Here is a 17871-nt window from a genome sequence, read left to right as displayed (position 1 = left end):
TGAGCTGGGAGACTTCTGTTTTAGACCTTCCACAACACAGCTCTGGTTCAGTTGGAGATTCACTTGTATATTTCAACTCTAGAATTGACCCATAGTTTTATTTAAATTAGAACCCACTGTATTCATCCCAGTCCTCTCCGATCTTCAGAATCATCAGTCTTATTCATTCTTCCACAGTCATCAGACACAACCTGAATCGTCACGGTACACTGCCTGATCCTGAAAGCTAAACCATAACTCCTGGCTTTGATAAATCCTCGAGTTTGTTAAATTGGTGTAAAGCAGCGGTTTCAGATCCTAGCGGATGCAAATGCCATCCTTTACCCAGCGCAGCGTGCATGTCAGCCAATCCCAGCCATCATAAAGCAATATGATGGATACACACCCAAATAAATAAATAACAAAGACTCCTATTCTTTTTTTCCTCCTCCTCCCCTCTTTTCTGGATCTGCAAAATGATATAACGAATGAGACTTAAAGAGGGAAATCGGGAAGGAGGGAAAGAGACAGGAATTATTAGGCTCATATATATATATATATATTCCTCCTTTGTTATTCACTCATCTTTACATGTGAATCTTGTTAAAGAGCACACCTGCCTGCCACAGAGTTCTAGGTGCGTGTGTGCGCCCTGCGCATGTGTGTCTGTGTCTTATTTGTGTTTTATCTGCTAACTTGACCCTAAAGCCTGGCTTGACCCTAAACCCAGGCTTGACTCCAGGCTTGACCCTAAACCCAGGCTTGACCCCAGGCTTGGCCCTAAACCCAGGCTTGACCCTAAACCCAGGCTTGACTCCAGGCTTGATCCTAAACCCAGGCTTGACCCTAAACCCAGGCTTGTCAGCCAATCCCCCAGTGGTGCATTGGCACGTTGTAGTTTGTACCTATGAGTTAGCATGGGCATATACACAAATGCCATGCCCTGTATTGGTTTCTTGACCTGTCAATCTGATGTCAATCACTTCCTCTGTCTTCCCCAGGTCCCGCCTCTCTGTCCCTGCATAGCCAATTGTCTCAGCGGGTTTTCAGGACGCGGTATAAGATAGTGACGCGCCTGGGCGGAGCCACCTCGCACACACCCCACTATAGCCACGCCCTCTCCTGGAGAGCCAAGAGGATCCATACTGCCAGGTAATGCACACACACACACACACACACACACACACACACACACACACACACACACACACACACACACACACACACACACACACACACACACACAAATACGGCATACAATGTTCCACTATTTGAAATACGCAGTTTATACATAGGCTGCACTCTGTAACACATGGTACGTAACACACACAGGCCGCCACACACACTATGGTTCTTATGTTTAGTGTGTCTCCCTTCTTAATATCACTCAGCAGCACCATAACCCAGGAAGGAGGGCCTGTCTTTAAAGTAGCAGACAGGTGTGCCGTTGTGTGTTAGCCTGTGCGTGGAGCAGAGAGGGACCCCGGGAATTTATGGAGCTTATTTTTGCACGGTAGATGACCCAGGGAATAAAACATTTACACCGGTCCTCTGCTCTGTACGCTCTGAGCATGAATTTACACCTCTTACAATGGGATCTCAAAGAAGACCCCATCAGAAGGGAGGGGAGTGGGCAGGTAGGGGGGGCTCTTCTCCGGATGTCATTACAACCTCCCGTCTCTCTTTTCCTCTGTCTTTATTGCTCTTTTTCTTCCTTTCACCCTTTCATTTTGAGAATGAGGGAATTCACTGGAATGAAGCTAAATGCATTTACTTAATAAGCACTCAATGAACATGTGATTTACAGGGCTCCAACTTAACCCCTAGCTCTTTATCCCTCATGTCTTTACCGCTCTCATCCTCACATCCATTCTATCCATCCTGTCCTCCTTTCTCCCTGGGAGTGAGAAAGGTGCTCGGTGCTAAAACAGAGGTTCTAGAAAGTAAACGATATAAATGAGACGAGGAGAGGAGGTACGAAGTGGATGAAATGAAGTGGTTATGAGGTCATAACATGGGGGACGGAGGGAGAGGTAATGAATCCTTCTGATGATCTCATTATTGCCCGACGGGCAATAAGTTCATGTGTTATTCATGACCTCATCACCGTGGGACGGACAGTTAGACAGTTAGTTAATGTTTTATTGTGATTGTTATTAACATAGACTTATGGTTTTATTGCGCCGCTAGTTAGAGGGTAATATGGTTATGGAGTTGGATAATGTATTATTCTACTGTTATGATAGGCCTGTGAAATGGCTTAGTGTCTTAATGATACTCTGTTTTCCTAAGCCTCGTAATGGGCTGTGGCGGGAGGAGATTACAAGCTGTTGCGTATCGCGCGGGCACACGCACGGACACACACAGACACCGTTGTGTTCATAGCGCGAAGGGTTCAGTCGGAGTGCGGTGTGCTGTGCAGGTGTGTTTTTGTCTTTGTGGCTGTGGCCGTGTGAGACGTCCACGGACTCAGAGGAGATACAGACACACAGGCTCCCATGACAAGGGGACACACGTGGTTACATTTCAGCTTGGAGAGATGCAGTAGTTTCTCTCTCTCTCCTCGTAAGGAAGATTGTTACCGTATGCCAGTTTGGATTTGTGTGTTCTTCATGTGTTATACAGTTATCTTAATTGCCTCTATGTGAGTGTTTCTTTTTTTGTGTGTTTGGTCTGTGTGTGGTGTCTCATTTTGTGTAGTTCAGGTTGAGCTAGGTGAAACAGTGGGACTGGCTGCATGAGGCTGAGAATGGAGCTAGGGCCTCTGGTGACTTATTACTATTCATTTAGCCGCTGCAGTAAATATTGATTAATCAAGGGATTTTCAATTTGAGCCGCGCGACATCCTGTGAAATATCACCAAGTCTGGAGATTGGGGGGGGGCTGAACAGGTCCCCTGGGAGAGAGGACGTTCTCCTAAGACCCCCCCCCCCACACTTATTCCCCTCACTACCTCAATCTGTCTGACTCTCTCTAACACCCCTGAACCTTTTATTAGTTCTATCCTAAGCCATCTAAGCAGTCCTAACTCATCTATAGCAGTCTCATCTCCTCTTACCCCCTGCACCGAGTTCTGTCCTACCTCAGCAGCCCTCTCATATCATCCCCAGTCGGGTGTCCCCAAAGCTTTAGAGAGGCCCAAGATGTAGCCTCGCTGTGGGAATAAATATGGTTCATTCTGATTTCCATAGTGGGGCTGATGCCCTTGGCACAGAGTGTCTAGCACCAGCCACACATGATCAGTGAGCACCTCTACCTATCTGAGCACTCCTGTCACCCTTAACTCCCCTCTCTCTACTCTGTTAGTCTCCCACCCAGACCCAAGGGAAGTGAGCTGACCTGTCCCGTACCCAGCATGCCGTGCGGTTCTCAGTGTGGTGTCAGCAGTAATGGGCATTCTGGGTGATTGAGTGCTGGGGGAGGCGGATTGGGTGTGGGGGGGGGGGGTCGTATTCCAGCCACCGCCACCAGGAAAGAGATATAATCTCAACATTAAGTCCATTAATAGTAGCAGGAGTTGAATTAAGAAAGCCGTAAAACATGCAGCGCACCCCAGGATAAATGACTGTCCCTCCCCTCCCTCGCTCCAGCCGTCCCTCTCTCCGCCCATCTTCTCCGTCCCTTCTTTTCTCGCCTACTCTGTTGCTTATTTGCCTCCCTCATGTTCTATGTTTTCTCTTTTTCTCTCTATCCATATCATTGTGTTGCTGGTCGTCTTTATCTTTTCATTGTCTGTCCCGTTCATCTCTTATTGTTTCTCTTCTCATCCTCGCCTCTTTTTCATGCGTTTTCAGTATCACCTTATCTCTGCTTCTCAGCTCTTTTCCACCTACTTCACTCTCTTGCACGCGCTCTCTTCTTGTCAGTTCTCTTTTGGATTTAATGGTGCTTGATTGTTTGTTTTTGAGCTACTGTTGAGACACACACACACACACACACATGGTCTCTCATCTCGTCTAGTGCTCCTCTATTGATCAGGATGTGGGAGACGGCACTAAAGGCCGCTCCGCTCTCCTCTCTCCCATCACTTACACACTCATTCACTCCTCCATTCATCCCTCCTTCACACCAGCTCATATGGCCATTTTTACTCCTCTACTCGTCACTTATCATATTTATCTTCCTATCGCTTTCTCACTTATCCCTTCTTACTTACTACGGTCTATTCTAACATTCATGTTTTTACTTCCCTTTTGCGCTTTTCTAGTCTCCCCTCTTTCTTACACACGTACACTCTCATCTACAGATTTCTGATTGCTTTGTGTTAATTTGATGTTGTTTTGCCCCAGAGGTGTCCCTTACTCTCATACGATTAGTGTAGATTGAATTGTCTTAATGCGTAATGAGTGTGTTTTAGGACCACTGTTACTGCATTGCTGTAAGCAGAGCGCGGTCCTCCTCTCCTCGCTATAGGGATTAGCTAGACTGTTTGCGCTCCTCAGTCTGTTCCAAGGGTAACTGTTTTCCCAGTATGAGCTTACTAATGCTTTCGCTGCATGCAAACAGGCCAGAGCAGCATTATTCAGAGCACTCGCGCGACCCCCAAATTCTTCCCTGTCACCGAAACAAAAGTCAGATCGTTCATCAACGGCAGTAGTAGTGCTGAATCGCTCTCTCCTTCATCTGTGTGTCGCGCATGGTGAGAGCTGTACACACAAACACACACACACACACGCACAATTTCACAGGCATGCAAACACTCAGAATATACTCACAAGGGAGTTCCTCTCTGCTATTTTCTCCACCTCTTCTACCTCTTCTCCTCTCCTCTACACTCGCCACCTACAACTCTGTGGGATCATGGTCCATAGGGTCAACTTACCCCTGCTGTAAATATACGGTGCATTCGGACCCCTTGACTTTCTCCACATTTTGTTACTAAAATGGACTAAATAAAATATTTTCCTCATCAATTTCCTCACAATACCCCATAATGAAAAAGTGAATACAGGGTTTTAGACATTTTTGCAAATGTATTAAAAATTAAAACAGAAATACCTTATTTACATAAGTATTCAGACCCTTTGCTCTGAGACTCTAAATTTATATCAGGTGCATCCTGTTTCCATTGATCATCCTTGAAATGTTTCTACAACTTGATTGGAGTCCACCTGTGGTAAATTCAATTGATTGGACATGATTTGGAAAGGCACACACCTGTCTACACACCACTGTTGACAGTGTATGTCAGAGCAAAAACCAAGCTATGAGTTCGAAGGAATTGTCCGTAGAGCTCCGAGACAGGATTGTGTCGAGGCACAGATCTGGGGAAGGGTACCAAAAAATGTCTGCAGCATTGAAGGTCCCCAAGAATGCAGTGGCCTCATCATTCTTAAATGGAAGAGGTTTTGAACCACCAAGACTCTTCCGAAGAAGGGCCTTTGTCGGGGAGGTGACCAAGAACCCGATGGTCACTCTGACAGAGCTCCAGAGTTCCTCTGTGTAGATGGGAGAACCTTCCAGGACCTAAAGGACTCTCAGACCATGAGAAACAAGATTCTCTGGTCTGATGAAACCAAGATTGAACTCTTTGGCCTGAATGCCAAGCGTCACGGCTGGAGGAAATCTGGCACCGTCCCTATGTTAAAGCATGGTGGCGACAGCATCATGCTGTGGGTTTGTTTTTCAGCGGCAGGGACTGGGAGACTAGTCAGGATCGAGGGAAAGATGATCTGAGGTCCTTGATGAAAACCTGCTCCAGAACGCTCAGAATCTCAGACTGGGGCGAATGTTCACCTTCACAACTATACACACACACACACACATACACAGCTCAAAATCTCTCTTCTCCCCCATAGTTTGTCCCATTAATGAATAACCATGGTGATTGGGATGATGTGTGTGCAGCCAGGATGTGTCCCCCAGGGCTGCTGGGGAGCAGAGTGGTATATTGGCGTGTCGGTGAAAAGGCTCCCCCTGAAACGAACGTGCTGTCCGGCAGGGGAGGATTTGTGTGGCGGACAGGCCTGGAGTACCTTTGATAACAGATCTCTTGCTTGGGGGTCAAGGGCGGCACAGGAATAGGTCAAGGAGAGAGAAGAGGGGATAAGGAAAGAGAAGAGAGACGGCTCTCTCTTCTCCTTCTCCAGTTGTATCACTTGGGGCTTTTTTTTATTATCTCTTTCGATCTCATTATCTCTCTCTCCCTTTCCTCTCTTTCCATCCTCCCTCCTCCTCTCTCGCTCTCTCTCCCCCTCTCTCTCATTAATAGGGAGATTACATGGCGATAGTAGTGGAAATAGTGGTTGTGTACAGGAAGTAATATGTATAATGTCAGTAATGATGTTGTGCTGGAGGGGAAAACTCATTCAGACAGCTGCCTACCTCACATTACTACCCTCATTCACATGCACACGCGCACACACACACACATACAGACACTCATGATGCACTCTTATATAGGCACACACTTTCTTTCATACTCTATGTATGCTCACACACACTCAACCACACACATTGCCATTTTTCCCCAATACTCCCTCACCAGGTGTCTAGTCCTCCTCCTCCTTTTCCCCTCCCAAGTCCTGCACCATGTGTCAGGGTTAACTGCTGTCTATGTTAAGTGTTCATGTCATATCCACATTAACCTCCATGATGGCTCCTCTGGCTGTTGGGCCCTGCTAAAGCCTCCCTGGGAGGCAGTCACTGCTCCTACATTAGCCTCCATTATGGCTCCCTGGGCTCCAGTTGCCCTGTGTAGGGCACACACTGATCTTATATTTGTGAAACTGAGTGTCTCTGCTGGTGAGTTATGGCCTGGTGCGGGAGAGGGAGAGAGGTAGCTAACTAGCGATCTGTGAATGTGATGTTCCTTCTCTTGTTCTTCTTTCTTCACTCAGCTACACACAAGCTCTCCACTTCATGTGTGTGTCCATTATTGTGTGTGTGTGTGTGTGTGTGTGTGTGTGTGTGTGTGTGTGTGTGTGTGTGTGTGTGTGTGTGTGTGTGTGTGTGTGTGTGTGTGTGTGTGTGTGTGTGTGTGTGTGTGTGTGTGCGTGCATCTCGCTGGCTGTGTGTCCTTGTGTGTGGTTCTCTGTGTGTGTTTCTGTGTCTGTTATTGTGTAACTGTAGTTGTAGTGTGTGAGTGTGTACGTGTGTGTTTGGGGTCCCCGCTCTGTTCTCTGTAATGGGAGGCATGAACTCTGGCTCCAAACACATTGCCAGCCCATCTGAACTACAGCAGCAAATTACCTCCAGCGCACTGCACACCAGCCCCAATCCCACCCAAATAAAAGTGACAGGCCAGTACAATTTATTGCCATAACCCCATGCCCCCCCCCCACACACACACAGTTACACACACACACAGTTACACACATAGCACAGAGGGTGACTTCCTTTGCTTCTGCATGTCATTTTGTGAATATTTATTTGTGTGTATTCTGTAGTTTTGTGGTTGTGGTTATCCAGTATATGTGAGTACAGTGTGTGTGTGTGTGTCTGCGATTGCAATTCTGGGTTTCTGTGTGTCTGTTCGGCACCACGCGTTGCTTCAGGACCCGGGGGCAGCCCTCCCTGCTCTGGCCTCCTGCCCTGTCTATTATCTCATTGATTTCCTCCTCTTTTCAATTCTCTCCATTTCCACACTGCCGCCCTTTCCATTAGGGCGGCAATTTAACAGAGTGCTGTGACACGGGAGAGAAAGAGGGAGGTGAGGAGGGAGGGTAGGACTGGGAAGCGTAAAGAGGGAGGTGAGGAGGGAGGGTAGGACTGGGAAGCCTAAAGAGGGAGGTGAGGAGGGAGGGTAGGACTGGGAAGCGTAAAGAGGGAGATGAAAAGGGAGGGTAGGACTGGGAAGCGTAAAGAGGGAGGTGAGGAGGGAGGGTAGGACTGGGAAGCGTAAAGAGGGAGGTGAGGAGGGAGGGTAGGACTGGGAAGCGTAAAGAGGGAGGGTAGGACTGGGAAGCGTAAAGAGGGAGATGAGAAGGGGAGATAAAGTGGAAGAGGAGTGCAAAAGACAGGCAGAAAGAGAAGGGGTGTAGATGTGGTGGGGAAGTGAGCAAATTACAAGAGCAGTATCATTCAGCTCATTACTACTTTGTGGTTATACCGAATTGATCTTTTTGCCCAAGTACTGCGTTCTCCAGGAGTTATCATACCATGATGTTTCCTCCCATAGAAAATACCATCCCAAAACCTGGAATTGTCAACCTGTTCAATCAAAATGTTCTGTGTATCCATGTATGCTTTTCCTAATGCTTTGCCAATTTCTCCCTCCCTCACTCTAATCTGCTTCTTCTCCTCTCTCTCTCTCTCTCTCTCTCTCTCTCTCTCTCTCTCTCTCTCTCTCTCTCTCTCTCTCTCTCTCTCTCTCTCTCTCTCTCTCTGTCTCTCTGTCTCTCTGTCTCTCTGTCTCTCTGTCTCTGTCTCTGTCTCTGTCTCTGTCTCTGTGTCTGTCTGTCCTCCAGGAGTGTGCTCCAGAGTCGTCTGCGTCCCCCCGGTAGTAATGCCGGGCACCCCCCGGCCCAACACTGGAGAGGCAGAGGGCTGGGCATGCGCTGGATTGGCGGAAACCTTTACAGCGTCTCAGCCAATAAGCTGTCCCGCACTGTGACAACCAGTGCGCCAATCAACAGGACAGGTACTACACACACACACACACCTTACAAATACAGTTGAAGTCGGAAGTTTACATACACTTAGGTTGGAGTCATTAAAACTCGTTTTTCAACCACTCCACAAATTTCTTTTAACAAACTATAGTTTTGGCAAGTCGGTTAGGACATCTACTTTGTGCATGACACAAGTCATTTTTCCCACAATTGTTTACAAACAGATTATTTCACATATAATTCACTGTATCTCAATTCCAGTGGGTCAGAAGTTTACATACACTAAGTTGACTGTGCTTTTAAATAGCTTGAAAAATTCCAGAAAATGATGTCATGGCTTTAGAAGCTTCTGATAGGCTAATTGACATAATTTGAGTCAATTGGAGGTGTACCTGTGGATGTATTTCAAGGCCTACCTTCAAACTCAGTGCCTCTTTGCTTGACATCATGGGAAAATCTAAATAAATCAGCCAAAACCTCAGAAAAAAATTGTAGACCTCCACAAGTTTGGTTCATCCTTGGGAGCAATTTCCAAATGCCTGAAGGTACCACATTCATCTGTACAAACAATAGTACGCAAGTATAAACACCATGGGACCACGCAGCCGTCATACTGCTCAGGAAGGAGACGCGTTCTGTCTCCTAGAGATGAACATACTTTAGTACAAAAAGTGCTAATCAATCCCAGAACAACAGCAAAGGACTTTGTGGAGATGCTGGAGGAAACCGGTACAAAATTATCTGTATCCACAGTAAAACGAGTCCTATATCGACATAACCTGAAAGGCTGCTCAGCAAGAAAGAAGCCACTGCTCCAGAACCGCCATAAAAAAGCCAGACTATGGTTTGCAACTGCACATGGGGACAAAGATAATCCTCTGGTGTCCTCTGGTCTGATGAAACAAAAATAGAACTGCATGGCCATAATGACCATCATTATGTTTGGAGGAAAAAGGCTTGCAAGTCAAAGGACACCAATCCAACCGTGAAGCATGCTTTTCTGCAGGAGGGGGTGCACTTCACAAAATAGATGGCATCATGAGGCAAGAAAATGATGTGGATACATTTAAACAACATCTCATGACATCAGTCAGGAAGTTAAAGCTTGGTCGCAAATGGGTCTTCCAAATGGACAATGGCCCTAAGCATACTTCCAAAGTTATGGCTTAAGAACAACAAAGTCAAGGTATTGGATTGGCCATCACAAAGCCCTGACCTCAATCCCATAGAAAATGTGTGGGCAGAACTGAAAAAGCATGTGCGAGCAAGGAGGACTACAAACCTGACTCAGTTATGCCAGCTCTGTCAGGAGGAATGGGCCAAAATTCACCCAACTTATTGTGGGAAGCTTGTGGAAGGCTACCCAAAACGTTTGACCCAAGTTAAACAATTTAAAGGCAACGCTACCAAATACTAATTGAGTGTGTAAACTTCTGACCCACTGGGAATGTGATGAAAGAAATAAAAGTTTAAATAAATAATTCTCTCAACTATTATTCTGACATTTCACATTCTTAAAATAAAGTGGTGATCCTAACTGACCTAAGACAGGGAATTCTTACTTGGATTAAATGTCATGAATTCTAAAAACTGAGTTTAAATGTATTTGGCTAAGGTGTATGTAAACTTCTGACTTCAACTGTACACTGTGCCAATCATTGTAGGCAAAGGTTATGCATTTGTTATAGACCACTGAGTGAGTGTGTATCTTGCGGTGTGATAGTGTGCAGTCACGGAAGTAGCACTACGGTAGACGAGGAGGAAATAGGAGGTATGAGGTGTGTTAGACATCTGAAATAATCAAGTTGTCATCAGTCAGTGGGAAAGGAGGAGGGGCTGCTGTGGGGAGAACTAGACGACGCAGATTAAACCCAGCCCTGAGCTGCTCTCTCAATCTCTCGCTAGCTCAATCGCTTTCTCGCTCTCTGGCTCTCTCTCTCTCTCTCTCTCTCCCCTTACAGAAAAACCACATGATTTCACATGTGGAAACTTGTTTTTGGAACACTTCACGTTACCTTTAACATGTCAAAAAAAACGTGGTTATGGAACACAACACGTGAAAACGTCGTGCTTTTAACATAGTGTTTTCAACGTACATTTTTTTTACACGCTTTGACATACATAACTGCATTGTGTATGTTTAATTATACAATATTTATTTTTCAACGTGTTCTCACCTGGTATTTGAACTGAGTTAATCTGTATTCTTACACTTTGGACTTCAAAGTGAATCTCAAATTTGTTAAAATATACTTAAAACTTTTATTTATCATAGTGATTCAGGAGTATCATTAAAACAGGTTAATATGCCCCACCAACATTAGACAACTATATAGAAAACCCTCAAATTGCTGAAATTAGTAAATGAAATCAATGATGAACGAATAGTTTAATTGATAACTCAAATAGCAATGCAGATGGCAGTCTTTTTTTGCTAAGTGCAGAGATGTATTATAGGTAATGAATGTGTATGGGTGCAGATTAGTGCACCTCAAATCCAGAGGTTGTGAGTTCAAATCCCAAGGGGGGTCATATTTTAGCTGAGCAGTGTACCACTAACTTTTAAACCACCATTTCATAACTTTACTTATAATGATTTGGGATAGTTTGAGACCATCTGGGACCATCACGTAACTTCCTGACGACTGGTAAAACAAATGTATTGAGAAAGTCTTACAAACATCCTGAATTGGTCCTCACCTTTACGGAAAAACTAAATGTCACGTGTGAAATGTTCCAAAAACACGTTTTCAGGGAGGTGGCAGGGAAGTGAGTATTACATTGAAATGGTGACTAGCTACAAATGAAATATTGTATGTTTCTTTTGTAACACATGCACTTACAGTGCCTTCAGAAAGTATTTCTCATGTTTTGTTGTGTTGTAGCCTGAATTGAAAATTGATTACATTTAGATTGTTTGTCACTGGCCTACACACACACACATACCCCATAAGGTCAAAGTGGAATTATGTTTTGAGAAGTTTTTACAAATTAATGAAAAATGAAAAGCTGAAATGTCTTAAGTCAATAAGTATTCATCCCATTGTTATAGCATGTCTAAATAAGTTCAGGGGTAAACATTTGCTTAACAAGTCACAATAAGTTGCAATGACTCTGTGTGCAATAATATTGTTTAACGTGATTTTTGAATGACTACCTCATCTCTGTACTCCACATATACAATTATCTGTAAGGTCCCACAGTCGAGCAGTGAATTTCAAACACAGATTTAACCACAAAGACCAGGGAGGTTCTCCAATGCCTCCAAATGGTAGATGGATAAACAAAAAAGCAGACATTGAATATTCCTTTGAGCATGTTGAAGTTTTTAATTAGACTTTGGTAGGTCTCTTAATACACCCAGTCACTACAAAGATACAGGCGTCCTTCCTAACTCAGTTGCCAGAGAGAAAGGAAACCGTGCAAGGATTTCACCATGAGTCCAATGGTGACTTTAAAACAGTTACAGAGTTTAATGCAGTAGTCACCAACCTTTTCTGAGTCGAGATCACTTTCACAGTCAAAAAGCAAGCTAAGATCTACTGCTCAGATTTTTTTTTACATGAACCTCACACAAACAGTTTTGTAGGAATAAGGTTTGGGCAGTAGGCCTAATACATTATCACAGCATATTGGCTATATGATTGGCCTGCCAATATTGTTAATCAGACCATATTATATTTTAAAACTAGAACTTTGATAACAAAATAGATCAGTTGGTTTAGCACTTGTGAGGCACTGTGGAGCATGAGTTGAAATAATTAGCTTTTTTATTTTACTCGACTGACGGTACCTGCATCTGATGGTCAACGACGTCAAATCATGACGTCGGTGATCTTCAGGTCGAAAAGTTGGAGCTCTAGAAAGATGCCCGAGTTTCCGACTTGGAATTCCGAGTTGGATGACCGTTCAGAACTATTTTTCCCAACTGCCTCTCACGATTTAAAAAAAGGAGCGCAAGCCTTTATCGTTCATTGGCTTTTCTACATAAATATTGGGTGATCGACTAGGAATGCCTTGAAGATTGACCGGTTGGTCACCACTGGTTTAATGGATGTGATAGGAGAAAACTGGGGATGGATCAACAACACCGTAGTAACTCCACAATACGAACCTAACTGACAGTGAAAGGAAGGAAGCCTGTGCATAATAAAAAAATATTCCAAAACATGCATCTTGTTTGCAACAAAGCACTAAACTAATACTGCAAAACGTGGCAAAGCAATTCACTTTTTGTCCCTTATAAACTCAGCAAAAAAAGAAACGTCCCCTTTTCAGGATCCTGTCTTTCAAAGATAATTCGTAAAAATCCAAATAACTTCACAGATCTTCATTGTTTCCCATGCTTGTTCAATGAACCATAAACAATTAACGAACATGCACCTGTGGAACGGTCGTTAAGACACTAACAGCTTACAGACTTAGGCAATTAAGGTCACAGTTATGAAAACTTAGGACACTAAAGAGGCCTTTCTACTGACTCTGAAAAACACCAAAAGAAAGATGCCCAGGGTCCCTGCTCATCTGCGTGAACGTGCCTTAGGCATGCTGCAAGGAGGCATGAGGACTGCAGATGTGGCCAGGGCAATAAATTGCAATGTCCGTACTGTGAGATGCCTAAGACAGCGCTACAGGGAGACAGGACGGACAGCTGATCGTCCTGGCAGTGGCAAACCACGTGTAACAACACCTGCACAGGATCGGTACATCCGATCATCACACCTGCGCGACAGGTACGGGATGGCAACAACAACTGCCCGAGTTACACCAGGAATGCACAATCCCTCCATCAGTGCTCAGACTGTCCGCAATAGGCTAAGAGAGGCTGGACTGAGGGCTTGTATGCCTGTTGTAAGGCAGGTCCTCACCAGACATCACCGGCAACAAAGTCGCCTATGGGCACAAACCCACCGTCGCTGGACCAAACAGGACTGGCAAAAAGTGCTCTTCACTGACGAGTCGCGGGTTTGTCTCACCAGGGGTGTGCGTTTATCGTCGAAGGAATGAGCATTACACCGAGGCCTGTACTCTGGAGCGGGATCGATTTGGAGGTGGAGGGTCCGTCATGGTCTGGGGTGGTGTGTCACAGCATCATCGGGCTGAGCTTGTTGTCATTGCAGGCAATCTCAACGCTGTGCGTTACAGGGAAGACATCCTCCTCCCTCATGTGGTACCCTTCCTGCAGGCTCATCCTGACATGACCCTCCAGCATGACAATGCCACCAGCCATACTGCTGTGTGGGATTTCCTGCAAGACAGGAATGTCAGTGTTCTGCCATGGCCAGCGAAGAGCCCGGATCTCAATCCCATTGAGCACGTCTGGGACCTGTTGGATCGGAGGGTGAGGGCTAGGGCCATACCCCCCAGAAATGTCTGGGAACTTGCAGGTGTCTTGGTGGAAGATCTCACAGGAAGAACTGGCAAATCTGGTACAGTGCATGAGGAGGAGATGCACTGCATTACTTAATGCAGCTGGTGGCCACACCAGATTCTGACTGTTACTTTTGATTTTGACCCCCCCCCATTTGTTCAGGGACACATTATTTTATTTCTGTTAGTCACATGTCTGTGGAACTTGTTCAGTTTATGTCTCAGTTGTTGAATCTTATGTTCATAGAAATATTTACACATGTTAAGTTTGCTGAAAATAAACGCAGTTGACAGTGAGAGGACATTTATTTTTTGCTGAGTTTAGTTCTCCTTTCCTTAAATTTATTTAAAAACATACCTTAGGTCGGAAGTAGGCTAAATACAATCAATTGACAAGGAAAGTATGAAGGGGACAGCTACAGTTGAAGACGGAAGTTTACATACACTTATGTTGGAGTTATTAAAACTAGTTTTTCAATCACTCCACAAATTTCTTGTTAACAAACTATAGTTTTGGCAAGTCAGTTAGGACATCTACTTTGTGCATGACACAAGTAATTTTTCCAACAATTGTTTACAGACAGATTATTTCACTTATATTTCACTGTATCACAATCCCAGAACTTACATTATTCGGTGAAGTTGATCGACATGAAAATAAAGTTAATAAAAAATCTTCCTAAAATGGATATAGGTCTATTTAAACGGGTTGGGAGGTTATTTGGAAGATCTTCATCCATAAATGTCAGTTACACGGTTATTCATTCAATTACCATCACAGCCTTGTTGTCACGTGTTGTTTCATGTCATCACATGTTGAAATGTTTCATCCCCGTGTTACATTTATTTCACACGTGCTCACCATGTTGTCACTTCACATAAAATCACACGAGATCACGTGAAAATCATATGGGTTTTTGTAAGGGGTCGCTCTCCTCCTTCTGTCACATACAGACTTAGTCTTTCTTTCTCTCCCCCTCTCGTTCTTTGATTTACAGTCGCTCTCTCTTACTCTCTCTCTCTCTCTGCCAAAACATGTGGCTGGAATTGAAGAGTTGACTTCTGTTCCTGCAGCTTGTGACTCGCCTCCTGATACACAAACACACACACACACACAGAAGTGCCGTTTTCACACACCCACTCTCCAGAACACCACATTCCAGCATGTTCTGAAAATGCCTTTAGTGTCCACCACAACAGCCGTTATAATTTCAGATCTCACCAGTCCAGTTAGCTGAGATTACACTACTCTTATTTTCCTGGTCATCTGCCAGTGGCCTCCCATCATAGTGTCAAGATCACAGGAACACACACTGATGAAGAGGATATATTTTACATCTGAAATATTCCAAAATTAGAGACGTGGCTAGGTACCAAGCCTCCTTACCTTACCTCCCCCCCTCTTTTCCACCATACCCATATCTCATTCCCTGCTTCCTTCCCTCCCTCCAAAACTAGAGTCTTGGAGAGCTATCAGGTCTCTGGTACACACTTAGAAAAAAAGGTGCTATGTAGAACCATATAGTGTTCTTCGGCTTGTCCCCTTTGCAAAGGTTTTTTACCTAGAACCATTTGCAGTTTTCTACCTAGACCCTTTGCAGAGGTTTCTACCTAGACCCTTTGCAGAGGTTTCTACTTAGAACCCTTTGCAGAGGGTTCTAGCTATGGTAAGATGACATGAAAATAGAGCTCTTTTGCCACGCACACCAGTGGTAGGTTTGGGGCAGTGGTGGGTTTGGCGATGAAAAACAGAAGCATATGCAGAAAAGTACCTTATACCTACGGTAAAATATGGTTATCTGTATAATGAAGCTAAAAACAATATATATGTGTATATATATATATATACAATACACTGCTGGTTCACTCAGACTCCCTTCTTTTCTCCTACTCTCTGCTTAATAAAATCACTGAAAATACTACACTGAACAAAAATATAAATGCAACATGCAACAATTTCAAAGTTACAGTTCATTTAAGGAAATCAGTCAATTGAAATAAATAAATTAGGCCCTAATCTATGGATTTCACATGACTGGCAATACAGATATGCATCTGTTCATCAGCTGTCCGGGTGGCTGGATTTGTCTCAGACGAATCCCGCAGAAGAAGAAGCCGGATGTGGAGGTCCTGGGCTGGCGTGGTTGTGAGGCCAGTTGGACTTCTGCCAAATTCTCTAAAAGGACGTTGAAGTCAGTTTATGGAAGATAGTGGCTTGCGAAAGTATTCACCCCCTTGGCATTTTTCCTATTTTGTTGCCTTACAACCTGGAATTAAAATAGATTTTTGGGGGGTTTGCATCATTTGATATACACAACATGCCACTTTGAAGATGCAAAATATTTTTTATTGTGAAACAAACAAGAAATAAGACAAAAAAACAGAACTTGAGCGTTCATAACTATTCACCCCCCCCCAAAGTCAATACTTTGTAGAGCCACCTAAGTTTTTTGGGGTGTCTTTATAAACTTGGCACATCTAGCCACTGGGATTTTTGCCCATTCTTCAAGGCAAAACTACTCCAGCTCCTTCAAGTTGGATGGGTTCCGCTGGTGTACAGCAATCTTTAAGTCATACCACAGATTCTCAACTGGATTGAGGTCTGGGCCTTGACTAGGCCATTCCAAGACATCTAAATGTTTCCCCTTAAACCACTCAAGTGTTGCTTTAGCATTATGCTTAGGGTCATTGTCCTGCTGGAAGGTGAACATCTGTCCCAGTCTCAAATCTCTGGAAGATTGATACAGGTTTCCCTCAAGAATTTCCCTGTATTTAGCGCCATCCATCATTCCTTCAATTCTGACCATTTTCCCAGTCCCTGCCGATGAAAAACATCCCCACAGCATGATGCTGCCACCACCATGCTTCACTGTGGGGATGGTGTTCTCGGGGTGATGAGAGGTGTTGGGTTTGCGCCAGACATAGCATTTTCCTTGATGGCCAAAAAGCTAAATTTTGTCTCATCTGACCAGAGTACTTTCTTCCATATGTTTGGGGAGTCTCCCACATGCCTTTTGGCGAACACCAAACATGTTTGCTTATTCTTTTCTTTAAGCAATGGCTTTTTTTCTGGACACTCTTCCGTAAAGCCCAGCTCTGTGGAGTGTATGGCTTAAAGTGGTCCTATGGACACAGATACTCCAATCTCCGCAATGGAGCTTTGCAGCTCCTTTCAGGGTTATCTATGTCTCTTTGTTGCCTCTCTGATTAATGCCCTCCTTGCCTGGTCCGTGAGTTTCGGTGGGCGGCCCTCTCTTGGCAGGTTTGTTGTGGTGCCATATTCTTTCCATTTTTTAATAATGGATTTAATGGTGCTCCGTGGGATGTTCAAAGTTTCAGATATTTTTTTATAAACCCTGATCTGTACTTCTCCACAACTTTGTCCCTGACCTGTTTGGAGAGCTCCTTGGTGGTGCCCCTTGCTTAGTGGTATTGCAGACTCTGGGTCCTTTCAGAACAAGTGTATATATACTGAGATCATGTGACACTAAGATTGCACACAGGTGGAATTTATTTAACTAATTATGTGACTTCTGAAGGTAATTGGTTGCACCATATCTTATTTAGGGACTTCATAGCAAAGGGGGTGAATACATATGCAAGGACCACTTTTCCGTTTTTTATTTTTATTTTTTTAAATCAATTTAAATTACAGGTTGCAATGCAACAACAGGTTGTAAAACAAAAACACCAAGGGGGTGAATACTTTTGCAAGGCATTGTAAATGTCCATTCAATTCTCTGGCAACAGCTCTGGGGGACATTCAAGCAGTCAGCATGCCAAATGCACGCTCCCTCAACTTGAGACATCTGTGGCATTGTGTTGTTGTATGACAAAACTGCACATTTTAGAGTGACCTTTTATTGTCCCCAGCACACGGTGCAACTGTGTAATGATTATGCGGTTTAATCAGCTTCTTGATAATCCACCCACCTGACAGGTGTGGCGTATCTTGGCAAAAGAGAAATGC

At 44.3% G+C, this 17871-nt stretch overlaps 1 protein-coding gene across 3 annotated transcripts in view; it reads left to right on the top strand.

Annotated features, from left to right (window-relative positions):
• LOC139578687 (zinc finger CCCH domain-containing protein 3-like) overlaps positions 1-17871 on the top strand; it is a 92635-nt gene that overhangs the window by 55079 nt on the left and 19685 nt on the right. For all 3 annotated transcript variants that reach the window (XM_071406620.1, XM_071406622.1, XM_071406619.1), the window contains 2 exons: positions 981-1131; positions 8388-8560. In XM_071406620.1, the coding sequence (XP_071262721.1) occupies positions 981-1131; positions 8388-8560 (324 nt within the window). The remainder of the gene's footprint in view (positions 1-980; positions 1132-8387; positions 8561-17871) is intronic.

Source organism: Salvelinus alpinus, chromosome 6 (genome assembly GCF_045679555.1).
Source record: "Salvelinus alpinus chromosome 6, SLU_Salpinus.1, whole genome shotgun sequence".
NCBI lineage: Eukaryota > Metazoa > Chordata > Actinopteri > Salmoniformes > Salmonidae > Salvelinus > Salvelinus alpinus.
The sequence above is the reverse complement of the archived record's forward strand: the minus strand, read 5'-3'. Positions and strand labels throughout refer to the sequence as shown.